The sequence below is a fragment of the Chrysemys picta genome, chromosome 3, assembly GCF_011386835.1.
Source record: "Chrysemys picta bellii isolate R12L10 chromosome 3, ASM1138683v2, whole genome shotgun sequence".
Classification (NCBI taxonomy): Eukaryota; Metazoa; Chordata; order Testudines; family Emydidae; genus Chrysemys; species Chrysemys picta.
In genome coordinates, this window is record NC_088793.1 from 146,630,414 (window position 1) to 146,646,119 (window position 15,706).

Here is a 15,706-nt window from a genome sequence, read left to right on the forward strand (position 1 = left end):
AGGGATAGATAATAAGACAGAAAATATCTTAATGCCACAATATAAATCTATGGTATGCTCATACTATGAGTACTGCATGGAATTCTGGTCATCCCATCTCAAAAAAGATATATTAGAAGTGGAAAAAGTCCAGAGAAGGGCAACAATGACTACGGGTATGGAAGAGCTTCTATAAAATCATGAATGGTGTGACAAAAGTAAATAAGTGTTATTTATCCCTTCACATTACCACAAAAACCAAGGGTCATGCAATTAAATTAATAGGCAACACCTTTAAAACAAACATAAGGAAGTACTTCTTTACACAATGCACAGTCAACTTGTGGAACTCGTTACCAGGGGATGTTGTGAAGGCCAAAAGTATAACTGGTTTCAAAAAAGAATTAGATAGGTTCATCTATGGCTATTAGCCAAGATGCTCAGGGATACAATCCCATGCTTCTGGACACCAGAAGCTGGGACTGGACAACAGGGGGTGGATCATTCAATAACTATCCTGTTCTGTTAATTCCCTCTGAAGCACCTGGCACCAACCACTGTCAGAAGACAGGATATTGGGCTAGGTGGACCATTGGTCCGACCCAGTATGGCCATTCCTATGTTTGAGTGTTTATCCATATAATATTCCACTGTTGCTGACTCACTAGCAGTGACCTAGACCTGTGATTCTCGACCAGCTCCACTAGCAGCTCCCTGCCGGGAGCTCAGCTGCCCCACAGGCTCCTGGCATGTTGCCCCCGTCCCTTGCCTCCCCAGGGGAAGCCTCCCCATTCCCCGCCAGGAACAGGGGGGAAGACACCCGGGGCTTCTCACCCCCAGGGAGTGAGGTCCAATTGCCCCGGATTCTCTTCGTCCCCCTCTTCCCACCTGCTCCTCTTCAGGTTAGTTTCACAGCTCTGAGTCCTGTTCCAATAGGAAAGTGCCCTACAAACATTTAGGGTGTAAAGTTTAGCCTTCCCTTTGCTGGAATGTGGCTTTGAAAAGAAAACAGACAGATGTATTATGTGGTTGACATGGAATTTACAGAGTACCTTTGGCAAGAATTTTGGGTGAGGTCTCAAAATGACTGTCTTTATGAAAAAAACATGTATTTTGGTTCTGCCATAAAAGCTTGTATTTCCTCTACACTTCTGGTAGATGTTACTACTATCAAAAAGGCTGTTTTGATGGATAAATGGAACATGGAACATGTAGGCAGAATGCTCAAAAGGTGGACCCTTTAAACCTATCAGTACAATGTTGAGATCCCAACAAGGGGAAAGCTTTCAGACTAGAAGATATACTTCCATAAGGTCTTTCAGGAACCTTGCTATTGTAGGATGTAAAAATATGGAATATCCCTGAATTGGATGGTGGAAAGTTCAGATGGCTGCGAGATGGCCCAGCCCCTCAGAGAACTCAAGAGTTCTTTAAGCACAGAAGGTATTCCAGTATGGCAGGTGCTAAACTGAGTCAACTGATGCTGCTGAGCGTACAGTGTAATCTTTTCCACTTGGCTGTGTAAGTAAGTGTCAGAGTCCTTTCTACTATGGATAAGGATGTTTTGTCCTTAAGAGATACAGGTCCTTTCCACTGATGTTAACCACCCAGCATTCAGGCTGTGAGGTGCCAGGAAGGTGGATCTGGATGAAGAATCTATCCTCATCTTTGGGATATCACATCAGGCTCAACTGGACTGGAGGTTGAATGGAGAGATTCATCATGTCTGAGAGCCAGAGCTGCCTCAGCCATGCTGATGCTATCATGATGAACATGCGAGTCCTGCCTGAGTTTCTCTGAGAGTTCTTGGAATCAATGAAATATCAGGATAAACATTAATTACGCCCGAGGGCCAGGGGATCAGGAATGCATCAGAATCTGACTCTGCCCATCTCTGGAGCAGATCTTGTGGCACTTCTTGTTCTTGTTAGTGGCAAAGAGGTGTATGGATGACCCCACTTAATTAATAGGTCTTGGATAATGGTATCCTTTACTGACTTTACTTTCTCCTTTTGGAGGAAGAAATCGATCAAAAACTCTAAAGCTAATTCAAGTAACTAACTGCTAAGTACCAAACTATTTACAATACAATGCACAGACCACACAGTAACCAAGAAATTTGGACATTACAAGTTCTGACTCTGACTCGTAGCTGGGGAGAGGATATCTAAGACACAGCTGGGGTCACTGTGCCCTTTATGCCCTCAGCTGGGATGTGGGAGTCATGAGGACACTCAGGGTACAGATGCAGCCCAGAGACTGCTGACCAAAAGAATTTGAACTGGAGTACATGAGGTGCATGTACGCCAACCGTGGATAGATATGGGAAAGCATTCTGAGTCTGGTTTAGCTGTTGCTTTTCATACTTTTTTAGCCCCATGTTCCTCACTACTTCTTTTACCATTTCAAATGAATAACAAAGCTTTATCAGGGAGTCAAAGTGAAAGCTGTTAATTTGTCTGAGGGAGGTAATGTCCCTCCCAGCAGGGCATTTTCACTTTTACATTAAAATAAACTAGGCCACTTCTAACCCTACAGCATGACCACAAAACATGATATATATACACCTATTGGAGAAAAGGAAGCAGTGGGGAATCCCCAACAGACAAATAAAGACAAGCCTTAAAGTTGTGGCTATGCTCACAATTCTCTTTTGTATCATTTCCCTCCGCCTCTAGTACATGCTGCTATCCCCTGTGTATGTGCACCAGTTTTGGCTGGAAAACTAGTACCCTGAAAAGGGGATTTATAGATGAAACACTGATTAAAAGAAAATTGAGCAGAAGGCTAAAAAGTGATAGTATTACCAACTAAACCCTAATTTGATTTACTGCAGCTGCTGGACCTTAATAACCTTAAGTAGCTGATATGCTTCTAAAGACAGGAAACATAATGAAAGGATTCTGCTCTGTTCCCCTCCTTTGGACTACTACCGTTTGGGTATTTGCATGAAAACAGTATGTTTCAGTGCCTCCTCTGCACCTGCTGCTTAACCCCTCACCTGAATACACAACTGGCTGCAGTGATGATGATCACGAGGGACACAGACTCTATATAAAATGTTTTCCATCTCTGACTACTGTGTTCCTATGTCAAAGCGGATAACAATTTCAGTGGGGAAAAGAGGATTCAAGCTTTGAGTATTAGTTCTTTATTTCCTCTGCCCAGTTTCACCTGCTTTTCTGCAATAGACACTTTTAAACTATAGATGTCTATCTACAGATACTACTGTGAGGAGCATGTCACACCCAGGAAACCTCTTAACTAAGTGTACTCGTCTCCAAGTCCCATCAGTGGGACTTTTGGAATCCTAGCACTTCACTGAATTTTTGTCCTGTGAGAGACACTCTCCTTAATGTCCTAGCAACAAAGCATGGCTTCTTGCCCAATTTCTAAAGGCTGCTTTTACATCTTGATGCCCACGCCATACAGCTTCCTGTCACTGCAACAGCTTTTCCCCAGCTAGAACACCCACTTTACTCTAGTGCTGTTATCTGGGCCTTTCTATGGCTCAAGCAAGTAGAGCATTCAACAAAAATTGCTTAAAGAACCTGGGGAGCTAAGCCTTAGAAGTCTTGGTTTAAACTAGAGCCAAGCCACTGTCTCACTCTATGGGATCCCAGTGTGCAGAGAATCATACCTGTCCATGTCACTGAGGTTATCAACTGGTGAGCCCAGTCGATCAGGCAGCCTCCTTCGCTCTGGTGTGTCAATGCAATACCGGTCATTACCAACAGTGATCCGCAAACTCTGCTCCAGTGATGACTCGGAACGGAGGCTTGGAGAACGTCTCTGCAATTGAAGAGAGAATGAAAGCCCAGCACAGGACTGTCCCCTTAACCACAAGACAGGCATCTAAGTCTGTCCACCTCATCATATTAGACTTGGGGGCGGGGATCGTAAGAAATAAATTAATCATACCTCTTCTCCATTTATATAAAATTGCTTTGCAACTTAAAAGAAAGTGACTGAGTGTAGTTCCTTCTCACCCTACATGCAACTAACAATCACTCTGTATTTACACTAGCTCCACAGGAACTTTTAAACTTGAAAATACCTTTGAAGAACTGCACTTCTGGAGGTAGAACAAAAGAGAGGAAAAAGAGGAAAAAGAAGTTGTTCAGGAAATCCCAAAGTTGCTGTTGTGCTCCCCTCATTGTTCGGGACAGCCAACTGCATGGATTGTGTACCCTGCAGTGCCAAGGAATTTTTGTGCATCTATAGCCGATATACTTACTGGGCAGGTCCTCTTGGCATAACGAGAGCCTGGGTCAATGACAGTGACATAGCCCATTACCAAAACTGGAAAGCGTTCCAAAAGGGGCTCTGCTACTTGACTCGTAGTAAATGAATGCTCTACATCAGTAGTTCTCAACCAGGGGTTCGCATTCCCCTGGAGGTACATCAACTCATCTAGATATTTGCCTAGCTTTACAGCAGACTACATAAAAAGCACTAGTGAAGTCAGTACAAACTTAAAATTTCATACAGACAATGACCTGTTTATACTGCTCTATATACTATATCAGTGTTTCTCAACCTAGGGGTGGGAACCTCCGGGGCGGGGGGTGTGTGTGTCACAGGATGGGTTTAGGGAGTCACAAGTGCTGGGCCGATATTAGTGGGAGGCAAGCAGGGGCCCCGAAAAGCTAAGATACATGCTGAAGCCCAAGCCCCACTGTCCACGGCTCAAACTGAAGCCCGAGCTCTACTGCCCAGGGCTGAAATCAGACACAAAAACCGTACCTGGTCTGTATCGTTTTGTAAGAAACAATACTATTTCCAACTCCTCAACAAGCCACCTATTATTTTGGTGGAGCCTTGAAGACCATGTTCCAAACAAAGCCCTGGATTGCAATCACTATTCTATCTGAAGAGTGAGCAGGAAGATCTTTCAAAGCCCATCAACAAATTGAATGGCTGAAGGATTGCTGTTGAAGGGCACAATCACCTTCCTATCCCCATGGCTGAGCAGCACCTGCACTAGGATTTCTCAGCAGAAATTTCCATATGTTGCTAGTGCACCTCTATCAGAGCAGTACCAATGTGAACCTTAGTGAAATCAAAGCTTCTTTATCTACTGGCATTTTCAACACCTTCCTTGTTGTCTAACCCTACTTAGAGCAGGTATAAACCCCAGTGTTAAAAGTGCCAATGGCCACAACTGCCTCATGTACATTAGCATTCCCCACATTGTTACCACTAGGACAGTTGTGCTAGAGTTAAAAAAAAAAAAAACTCAGTGTATCTAAGTAGGCAAGGTCTGAGTGAGTTATCTTTGTAGACTTCCCCCTAGAATACTAAATACCCAAGAACTTCATTAACACAGAGTTAAGGCTGCCCAGTGAGGCATTCCAGAAGATGGAGAGAGATGACTAAACTTAAACATCAGAAAATCAGGACATAAAAATGTTAAGGTATGCGCCACCCGGACAACCCTACCTTAACTCTGACCCTGAGAGTTGGCAACACCCACTGGGAATGGTTCAGTAAGGGAGATGCCATAATAAGCAGATATGAGGAAGTTCTAAGAACATATGCCACTGTTTCTGTTATGTAGCACAGATTTGAATTCCAGCATTTATATGCATGTACTCTAACTGCCTTCACTGCATTATGTGTAGTTGTACTGAATGATGGAGGGATTTGTTGGAGCAGTGTGGCAGAGCTGTTACTGTGATACGGTGAGAGGTGGCTGTATACTTTGAAGGATGAAACACACCTGACTTCAGCAATGAATTTTGTAGTGTGTCAGTAAACATGTACAAGGGCATCTTCTTCCCATGGGATTCTCAATGGTCTGGTAGCATAGAGGATAGTGGTCTCCAGGGCTTAACGAGGGGTAAGTGAAGGCAATGTCTGAGGAATCCTCAGGGCAAGAGTGATGGGGGACAACATTTAGCAAGCAGGGGATGGGGGGGCGGTTGTATGGAATAGACTTAGTGTCTCAGTGTAGGCCTCATGAAGTTAGCTCCTGTTTGCTACACCTGGCCTAAACCCGAGTTTTGCCTTAACAAAGAGGTGTTGGACTTTGTCCTGCAGTACTCATGTGCTCTGGTCCCAAAGTGTTCTGTAGCATCTGATGGGTAGAGTCGAGTATATGTTACTGCCATTGCTCAAAGAGGGCAGAGGGAAAGTTGCATAATGGGGATAGGTGTACCTTAACTTTGTATTTCCTGGTTTCCAGAGGTTTAAGTTTGCATTACCTTAACTCTTCATTTTCTGGTTTTCAGTTTAGCCACTTTCCTCATTCTGGAAGGGCATGAGGCATTAGTGGGCAGCCTTAACTCTTGTGTTTACATTTCTGGGCATTTAATTGCCTTGGGTTTTAAAAATAATAGTTTCTCAGCACCCTCATGTTCTACAGCCGATCTCTCCCCCTCCATTTCCCCAGGCTCCTTAGCAATGATTCCTCCAGCCACAGAATGCACTGGCTGCACGTTAGTTCCTTCACTGCCCCTTCATCTTGTCTTGGTCTCCCCACTCTCTGCCTGTCCACAATAGCTTGGTCCTCCCTCCTCAGCCTTCCTTCCCACAGAAAGGAAAGGGTCAGCATGGGACCTGCAGTTTGAGGAGCTGTGAAGAGGATGCAAGAAGAGTGCAGGGACAAACATGGAGTCAGTTAGGACAGACATGGGGGGAATGGATGTAGGGGGTTTTGGGGAAATAGAAGTCCCCTAACATTCCCTATTGCACAGCTCAGAACTCCTGCTTTCCATCCCATTTTTCAATATACTGTTCCAACACCCCCTATTCTCTCACTGCTGCAACTTCCTATATTCCATTCAACTGCGTAAGAGACCCCCAGATTGCTCCAACTCCTCCAACAGTCTCTCCATTACAGCCATTGCTCCGATTGCTTTCATATCCCTCAATGCTTTGAGGCTCATCTCCCCGCCGCCAACTATATCACATAAAGCCTTCTCATTCCACCTCATCCTTTTCATTCCATGCCCTTGGTAAGCTTGAAGAGCTTGTAGGGAGGTGGTGGGCTGTCAGGAATGCTGGACACAGAAAGGGGCAGGAAACTGGAGATGCAGTTTCCCATATCTGGTCCAAATGTATGGGGAAGGAGCTCTACAAAGCCATCTGCAGCATGGGAATCTTAGGCTAGGTCTACTCTACAGACCTTACAGCAGCACAGCTGCGCTGGTGTAAGGTCTCCTGTGTGGCTGCTCTATACTGATGGGAGAGAGCAATCCTGTCAGCATAATCAAACCACCCCCCAAGTGGCAGTAGCTATGTTGGTGGGAGAGCATCTCCCGACAACATAGCACTGTCCACACCGGTGCTTTTGTCGATGAAACTTATGTCAGTCAGGAGTGTGTTTTTTCACCCCCCTAACCAACAAAAGTTTTACCAAAAAAGTGCTAGCGTAGACATAGCCTTAGAGAAGTGTAAAGCAGCATATTCATTTGAATAAGTACAATCAATGGAGATTAATACAGCCTGAAACAATAACTCTGAGATTTGTGGCCTGCTTCATTCAACTCAGCAGATGTTCTCATTGCCTCCGTCTTCCTCAGCCTTTAGGCTCACAGAGGGGAGAGGGGCTCAGATCCACCCCCCCGCCCACGGGGAAGGCCCCCAGATCCCAGCTCACATGAGGGCAGGAAGAGGGGTTTACTCCCCAAAGGGGAAGGGCCCCCTGATCTTGGCTTACACATTGGGGGGGGGGAGGAGACAGGAAGAATGGCTCAAACTGCTCCACCATCCTAATCCCCCAATTCCACTTGCCACTCATCCCAATGCTCCCTCTCAGCCTCCCAACCCCCTCTCCCTTCACCATTTATTCCCCTCCCCATAACCCAGACTCTCCTCATTGCAGCCACAAGCTCCTTTCACCCATCCTCACATCTCCATCCTAACACCCTCTCTCATTCTCCCTATTCCCACACTGCTCCGACAACCTCCCCACATTCCCCCTCACTGCTATAATCCCCCTTTATTTCCTTGGTCTGCACCAAGTTATAAGGATCTGAAAACTTTATGAACAGCTCATGTTAGGGGGACTCTGTGCTAGGAAAACGTCTTGACCAAATGACCCAGTGACTTGCTTTCCTTTGATCACACTCAAAGTTCTATTGTTCAGGAACCATGATCACATTATCCTGTCTTTCATCTTTTCTCTGTTTGATCAATGCTAGTTTTCTTTAGAACACTCCTAAATTTAAGAGGGAGTATGCATGTAAATTTTAGAGCACTTTGAAAAAATATCACTCTTAAATCAGAAGTTTTGGTCTCAGGCAAAACTTCCAAAATGAGCCCCTGCAAAATGCAGGCAGAGAGCAAGGAATGTGCACAATTATATTAAAACTATCAAAGGTAGGGCTCAAACTCGGTGCACAGGTATAGCTCTGGGTCAGTGACCACAGCATATCGTCTTGAGCCACTCAGTTACTGTGGCAATAGCTTGCCTAGAAACCCTCTTACTCCAGTAGAGCCCCAGTCTAGCTGCAAATGCACATTTCAGTTCCTTTGGTTTTGCAGTTTGACAATCTCTAGATCCAAAAAATCTAAGGTCAATACCTTTTTTCAGAATTGTTTCTCCAAAGGGGTAGTGAGTGCTATGCACAAGCTGAGCAAAATGCTGAGTAACTGAGATCAGTTGGGGGGAGAAGGCTATACTTCATGAACCCCTTGCTCAAATGACTCCCAAATTGGAGCATTAACATGACCCAGCACCCCCATGACACATAGCAAGTGTAAAGACAAATTGAGTAAGCATGTGGATTTTAGAGCACTCAGAATAACAAAAGCAATTATTAACTTTACTAGCAGAGCTGGTGCTAGGCTACAATCATTTGGGAATCTCTTCTGCAAGTATATTATTAACTAAGTGCTTGTCTACACAAGAAAATCTGGAGTAAGGTATTTAAAATGGATTAAGTATTCCTGATTAACTCCATGTGTGGATGCTCTTATTTTGGAATAAGAGTGCTTTTTTCCAAATTATCTTAATCTACTGGAGTGCTGTCAAATCCAGTGGATAAAGTTAATATGGAAAAAAGCACTCTTATTCCCGAATAAGGGCATCCACACATGGAGTTAATCAGGAATAGCTATTCTAGAGTAATTCTCCATGTTAAGAAGCTCTTAGACAGTTCAAGACAAAACTTCTTTCTTACTGCAAAGAATATTCACAGATAATTAGTATTTACTATATAGAATACTCCTTATAGAGTCACAGTACCAAACAGTAAAGATATTCACATCTGAAATAGAATTTTAAAAACAGGGTTTTACATGCACAAATCTGAATATTTTGCTTAGGCTGAGATGAGAAGTTTTAAAAACATATTAAACTGTCAGAGAATGAATCTGATGAACCTGTAACTGGCTCTCTATATCAACAGGAAGAATTTAAACTTAATGTTTATTAGACATTTGATTTAGAAAGGTCTCTGCATTCTGCACATATAAATTATCTTTACGCACAAGATTCTGTTAAATGGTCAAACTAATCCCATTAGCTAAATATTCTATTTTACCCATAGGAGCCTTTGCTTAGCTAAAGGATAGTTTGATCTTTGATTCTTAGCTGAAATGGCTAAGGTTTCTGGCCTGCTCTAACTCTGAAGAGGAATAAAAGGGAGAAAGGGAGAAAATCAAAGGGGCATTACTTGGGATGGGGATAAATGATGAAAGCAGAAATCGTTAGACATTAGAAATGAAAGACCCCCTAGTAAATAACATTAAGTGCTTTTCATTTATAGATCTCAAAAGTAGGTAAGAATGATTACCCTTACTCTGCATACAGATGGAGAACCTGAGGCTCAAGGAAATTACATGATTTACCAATGGTCACACTATGGGTCAGTGGCAGAATCTGAAACAAGAGCCACTCCAGTGTCCCAACTCACTGACTAGACTATCCTGTCCACTTCTCTAAAAACAGAGGATTGATCTCCACGGTACATTTTCTTACACTCTGTCAGTCAGGAAAACTATTGTTCTGTGGAAAGAGGTATCAGATTCTGAACGGATTATTTCATGGAAGAATCAGTATTACAGGGGAAATCAAACGGGGTTATTTGGAAGAAATCAGATGAGGGGCAAGGGGCATTCAGGGACTGTCCCTGCATGGTGGGATAGGTAAGAAACATACATGACGGGGTGTCCTTACGCCAGTAGGAGGGAAGGGTACAGTGGTGTGATGGCCAGGGAGCGGGGACAAGTACACAGCAGGCAGGCAGCGCTAGGACAGCACAGAGTGTCCGATCCGCAGGGCAATCGCCCAGCCTGGGGAGGGGGCGGAGCGGGTAATTACCCGGGGCCTGGCCGAGGGTGTCCTGGGGGGTAATTACCCGGCTACTGCTGCTGTCTCCATGCTCGCCCCCGCGCCGGCCCCGGCTCCTCCCGGGCCCCGCTCCCCCCGGCGGGGAGGGCAGCCTCTTGCTGCGGCGCGGGGACGGGGAGCGGCGAGAGGCTGCGCGGTGGCCTGACGGGGAGCGGTGGCGGCGGGACGGGGGAGGCGGCGAAGCTGAGGAGGGGGGGCGGCCGCGGCCTGGGCCCGGCCCGGACCCCGAGGTACCCGAGCGGGAGCTGCGGGACCCCGACGAGCTGCTCTCCTTGGAGCGGTGGGACGAGGGCGGCGGGCCGGAGCGGCCACTGCTGGAGCGGTACATGGCGGCGGCGGTGCAGGGGGCCGGGCGGGAGGCCTCGCAGTTCAGTTTCCCGGCGCTGTCCTCCTCCTCTGCCCGCCTGGGCCCCTTGCGTGCGCGTTCCCGACACCGCCGCCGTCACGCGGGGAGAGGGGGCGCGCTGAGATACCCGAACAAAATGGCGCCGGTAGAGCCCCGGTCACGTGACCTAACGCAGGCAGGAGCCGCGGGAGTGTCTCCCTGCTCCGGGAGTGACCCCAGCTTGTAGCGCCCGCCTCCTGCCAGGGACTGCGCCTCTTTCCCCCGCCTCCCCCGGCACTGACGGCATCCTGCCCTGCAGCGCCCCCTGCAGGCCTGCGCGCGGGAGCTGCAGCCCCTCGTGTGCGGCAGCGGCTGCCAACCGGCCGGGACAGGAGCTCTGGGGCAGCGGGCCGGAGGCCCTTGGAGCAAAATCGGGATAGAGCGGGTTGAGGCGAGGCGAGGCCTGGAGCTGCACAGAAGCAGAGAGCTGCTCGGTGCAAAGAGGAGACCGCTGACTTCCCCAACAACGACCAGTCCAGAGGAGGCGGCTGGCTCCGTCTCCCCCTCTCGTGCTACAGGAACAGAGGCACGTGCCATGAACCGGGGAGGCAGCAAATGTAGACGTGCTGGAAGCAAATATGTTGACACACATGTAATTAACCCGTGGAATGCCGAGACCAAAGATACCGTTGAGGCCAAGAGGTTAACGGGATTCAAACAAAGCTAGCTGGGGATTGGGAATGCTCCCTGGCAGCTATGTTAGAGAGGGTTTTGTAAAAGTTTGGAAAGCATATCAAGTCTCCTGTCTCAAAGTGTAAGCCAATCATTATACAACCAAGTCAAGAAGAAACTCCCTTTATGGGGAGATTATTCCATACATGTCCAGGCTTTTTTGCAGCTTCTTTTGAAGCATCTGGTAAAAACTGGTCACTCTCAGAGACAGGACATTGGACTGAGGGACTGCTGTCCTGATCTAGTGTGACAAATCATATTTTCCTGTGTCAAAGCAGACAAGTTAATGTTGCAGTGGAAATCCCCACTTTCTAAATCCCTCCCCTTCTTTGTTGATTAGGAGTTGAGATAGGCTTAGTCTTTGGTTATTAACAGATTGGGATCTGAGGGATGGTATTTGTAGAGCCCTGTGCAGATACAAAATTTGTATTTGCATCTGCTCTGCAGACATGATCCGCAGATTTACGGGACTGTAGGTATTTACAAGCTCAACTCAAATTTTGCCCACTTCTGGGGTTGCGTGCCTCAGAGAACACTTGAATCAGACAACAGTAGCTGTAGAAAGGTTTTCAGGCTTATTGGTCCCCTAACACTTAACAAGGCACATGTGCGGAGGGGGTAAACTGAGTCTTAATGACACACTATATCCAACTGCCACACCTTTAAATTGTTTCTGAATGAGTGCACTGCTATTCTAATTCAGGAAATACACTTAAATGTGTAAACCATCAAAGCATGCCCAACTCACAACAGCCTGCATAATCATGTGGATTTATTTCTGTTACCCTTCTCCACCCTATCCACTTCTCTCTCAAAGTTTGTTACGATTCACTTGTTGTGACTTTTCTTTGATTAAATTGCATGTATTTGTACAGTGCCCAACATAATGGGACTCTGATCCTAACTGAGATTAAGTGTGCAACACAATAGATCTAATTAATAATAAGGAAAATGACCAGGTAAATAATTTCTAACTAATTATTTCTGTAGAGCTCAGAATCTTTCAAACTCGGCAATGCACTGAGTACTGCTCTGTGACAATGCTATAAAACCGCTACAGCACTTAACATTTGCAACTAGGACCATAAGAACAGGAGTACTTGTGGCACCTTAGAGACTAACAGATTTATTAGAGCATAAGCTTTCGTGGACTACAGCCCACTTCTTCGGTTGCATCCGAAGAAGTGGGCTGTAGTCCACGAAAGCTTATGCTCTAATAAATCTGTTAGTCTCTAAGGTGCCACAAGTACTCCTGTTCTTTTTGCGGATACAGACTAACACGGCTGCTACTCTGAAACTAGGACAATGTAACAGGTACAAATATACGTTGTTTATTAATGTTAAAGAAAAACATTTTCATGTCTGAAAGTCAAGGAAAGATGTGAGCCACAAACTTCAAAAACACAGAAACAGACTCCAATGATGGAGAAAAATGTCCTTTTTTGGTTTCCAGCTACCTGAATATTTGTTCCATCCCCTTGCTTTCCTCAGACTAGCCCTGAATCTTTGGTTTAAAAAAAACAAATTTGTTTCCTTTTTCCTGTAGTCATTTTACTCTTAAGATGGTCACATTAAAGCAACCATCTCTCTTAGGAAAGCTTTCTCTCTCCGGCTTTTAAATAACATTCATTACTGTGGCATATAAATGCTACATAGAAACCCAGAACACCAAAATGTTTTCTCACTCTGTTCCTCGAGAACAGAAGAGCAGGTCCTGGTGATTTCCTATATTGTAGTAAGTGGCACCTGGAAGCAGAAGCTATCCAGGTGCCATTGCTATTATGTTTTTGTTCTGTGTGTATACAATACCTTGCATAATGGTGTCCCGATCCATGGGCTGCTCAAGATAATGATAATAAAAATAATAAATAATATGTTACACAAATACAAATGAAAAATAATAATAAAGATAAAAACCTCTTTTTCTGATCAGATTGTAGATAAATCTCTGATAATTTTCATATAACTTTACATTGTGCCTCTTCATATAACCTTGTATTGATGAGCCTTGGTATATGGAAACTTTGTATCAAAGCCTCATGTAGAAACTTTGCATTGCCCTTGGTATAATGTTATAGCCCTTAAGGATAGTTAAAGTAGAAGAAAAATTTATTTTTGCTAGCAGTAGAATAAGGTCTCCCCCCCACCAACTCCCTTAATCAATTGTCCTGTCGAATGAATGAGGTGTGAATGAGGAAGGCATGGAAGGCAGCACCTCCAGACAGCTGCAACAGTTGGAGAGGGGCTGGGAGCCAAACCCAAGGACAATAAAACGTGTCAAGTGGGCTCACTAAAGAAAAGCAGACATACTGAGAGCCTTGGGGGTTAGAAGCAAGCACCTTCTTTTGGAAACATCCTCTTTCCAGCATTGGGACAATACCCAGAAGAAAGCAGCACAAAGAACCAATGGACACAGACACAGATTTTGAATCTGGTGTAGATTTGCATGAGAGGGAAGCTGCTATAAATGTGAGGTGTCTTGCAGAGGACCCCGGGTCTTGTCTTGTCAACATGGGGAACATCGATCTGGATCAGCAGAAGCCCGGCTCCACCCCCTCCCCCATCTAACTCACCTGGCCAGTGAAGTTAAAGGGAGCAACTAATTGGTAACAACAACAAGAGTGTGCTTGTGTGTGTCTGTAATATATTATATGCATATGATACAATGTTAATTAATACATGTATTACTAATAAATGTGGCGTTCTGCCTTATTCCCCCTGAAAAGATCCCATGCAGTACTTTAAGTACAACGAGATGACAGAACTGCTCAAAGGCAAATAAAAAGGATGCAGATAGTAGAGCTTACATGGGTCTGAAATAGTCTAGAGTAAAAAAAATCGTCTTAAAGAAGCATTACAATCTAATATTATAGTGTCCTATTATCTTACTGGTCAGCTCTTTACATTTTCAATTAAGAAACTCATTCTGTACTTCACTATATTTCCATCTCTAGAACACACACTACTGACCCTTTTTCCAAAGGCGCTGAACACCCTTTAACTTCAATGGGATTGTGGGTGCTCAGCAGTTCTAAAAATAAGGCCATAAGGGTTCAATCCTTCCGGGTGCAGAGCAAAATGTGGATGCTCAGCACTTCACAGGATGAGACCCTAATTTGTCATGTGATTGAAATCCTCAAGCAAGGTCCTTACCTGCTTTGCAGAGGTTTTTGAAAAAGTTCCATCATTGATGCTCCAGGCTTTCACAGGACAAAGAGGCAGCCACTCAGTCTTCTGTGCTAATAGTTGGGACTTGAAACTGTCCTTTGCAACCCTGAGGCTCATTTTGGGCTGAGGAACTTCCAACTAGCTGATGTTTGAAGAAAGAGATTTTAACCAATCAGATGTAGATGGAAGTGTTTGGAAATAAGGGGTCTTTTCACTCTTATTTCTCCCAGCCGGTAAGCAGATGCCCAGGGCTGGATACAAGAAGGCTTGAACGAAGAAACGGAAGGGAGAAAGTGGCAGAAGAAAGCACTTTTAGGAAAGAGGAGGGGAGAGAGTAACATGAAAGGGAATTAGCTAACAGAAGTTAGAGAGAATTTAAAAAAGTAAATAAGAACAGGTATCAGGAATAGGGTTTGGCTGAGAAGCTGTTAAGTGACAAGCATAAAGACTAGGAAACATGTAATATCTTTATTTTTAAATTTGTTCTACCTTCATAAGACTGAGAAAAGACAAGAGACCAGCACACAGCAGACCCCAGTATCTCTAATCCCTGGAATGTTAATAAAAGCAAATGTGATTTCTTTTCTTTCTTCCTAGGCAGAGTTGCGTGTTTACAGCTGTGTGTGCATTCATCCATATGAGGTGTGTTGGAGGTTATCCCTTGTCTCCAGAATTTGGCATTATTTTTTTCCATGGAGAACAGAGAGAAATGTACATTCTGTGTCTTCAGATCCAGAAGTAAACAGGTCAAGAAAATATTCCAGACTGAGCCAGCAAGGGAATGTTCAAACCTCCCCCACTTGTGACATCACAGAATTCTAGGACAGTTCAACTGATAGCAAAGCCTCAGCTGGGAGAACAAAACTGCGGCCAAATAGTTATTTTAAGAGTATTTGTGGATGATGGTGAAAACGCTGATATTCCTGGGTTTGAGCCTTGTCTGGGTCTGCCTCCTCCTGTTTGAATTCAATATCTACCTGTGTTTGGGAGGGAGGTGAGATGGGCATAAAACCCCTCTGTCACCTCCCAGTGCACAAGCCCTGCTGTGGGCACTATGTAATCAGTCCAAAAATAAATTCTCAATGAAAATAGGAGAAGCTTCATCATTTGGGACATTTTAATCTTGATTGGTCAAAGTCCTGGAGAATAGACGGTTGGGAACAACCTTGCGCTAGGCCCTGCGGGGGGGACTAGTCCTAATT

At 44.9% G+C, this 15,706-nt stretch overlaps 1 protein-coding gene across 2 annotated transcripts in view; it reads right to left on the reverse strand.

Moving 5' to 3' along the window:
* Window positions 1-15,103, reverse strand: part of ZNF318 (zinc finger protein 318) — a 36,154-nt gene extending 21,051 nt beyond the window's left edge. The window contains exons 1-2 of one of the 2 annotated variants that reach the window (XM_008174476.4): window positions 14,490-15,103; window positions 3,620-3,771 (exon numbers count right to left, since the gene is read on the reverse strand). In XM_008174476.4, coding sequence (XP_008172698.3) covers window positions 3,620-3,771; window positions 14,490-14,621 — 284 coding nt within the window. In that variant the 5' untranslated portion in view covers window positions 14,622-15,103. Of the gene's footprint in view, window positions 1-3,619; window positions 3,772-10,286; window positions 10,776-14,489 lie in introns of those variants that run through there. The other variant, XM_024111000.3, reaches the window with a different exon arrangement.
* Window positions 15,104-15,706: the final 603 nt, after the last annotated feature.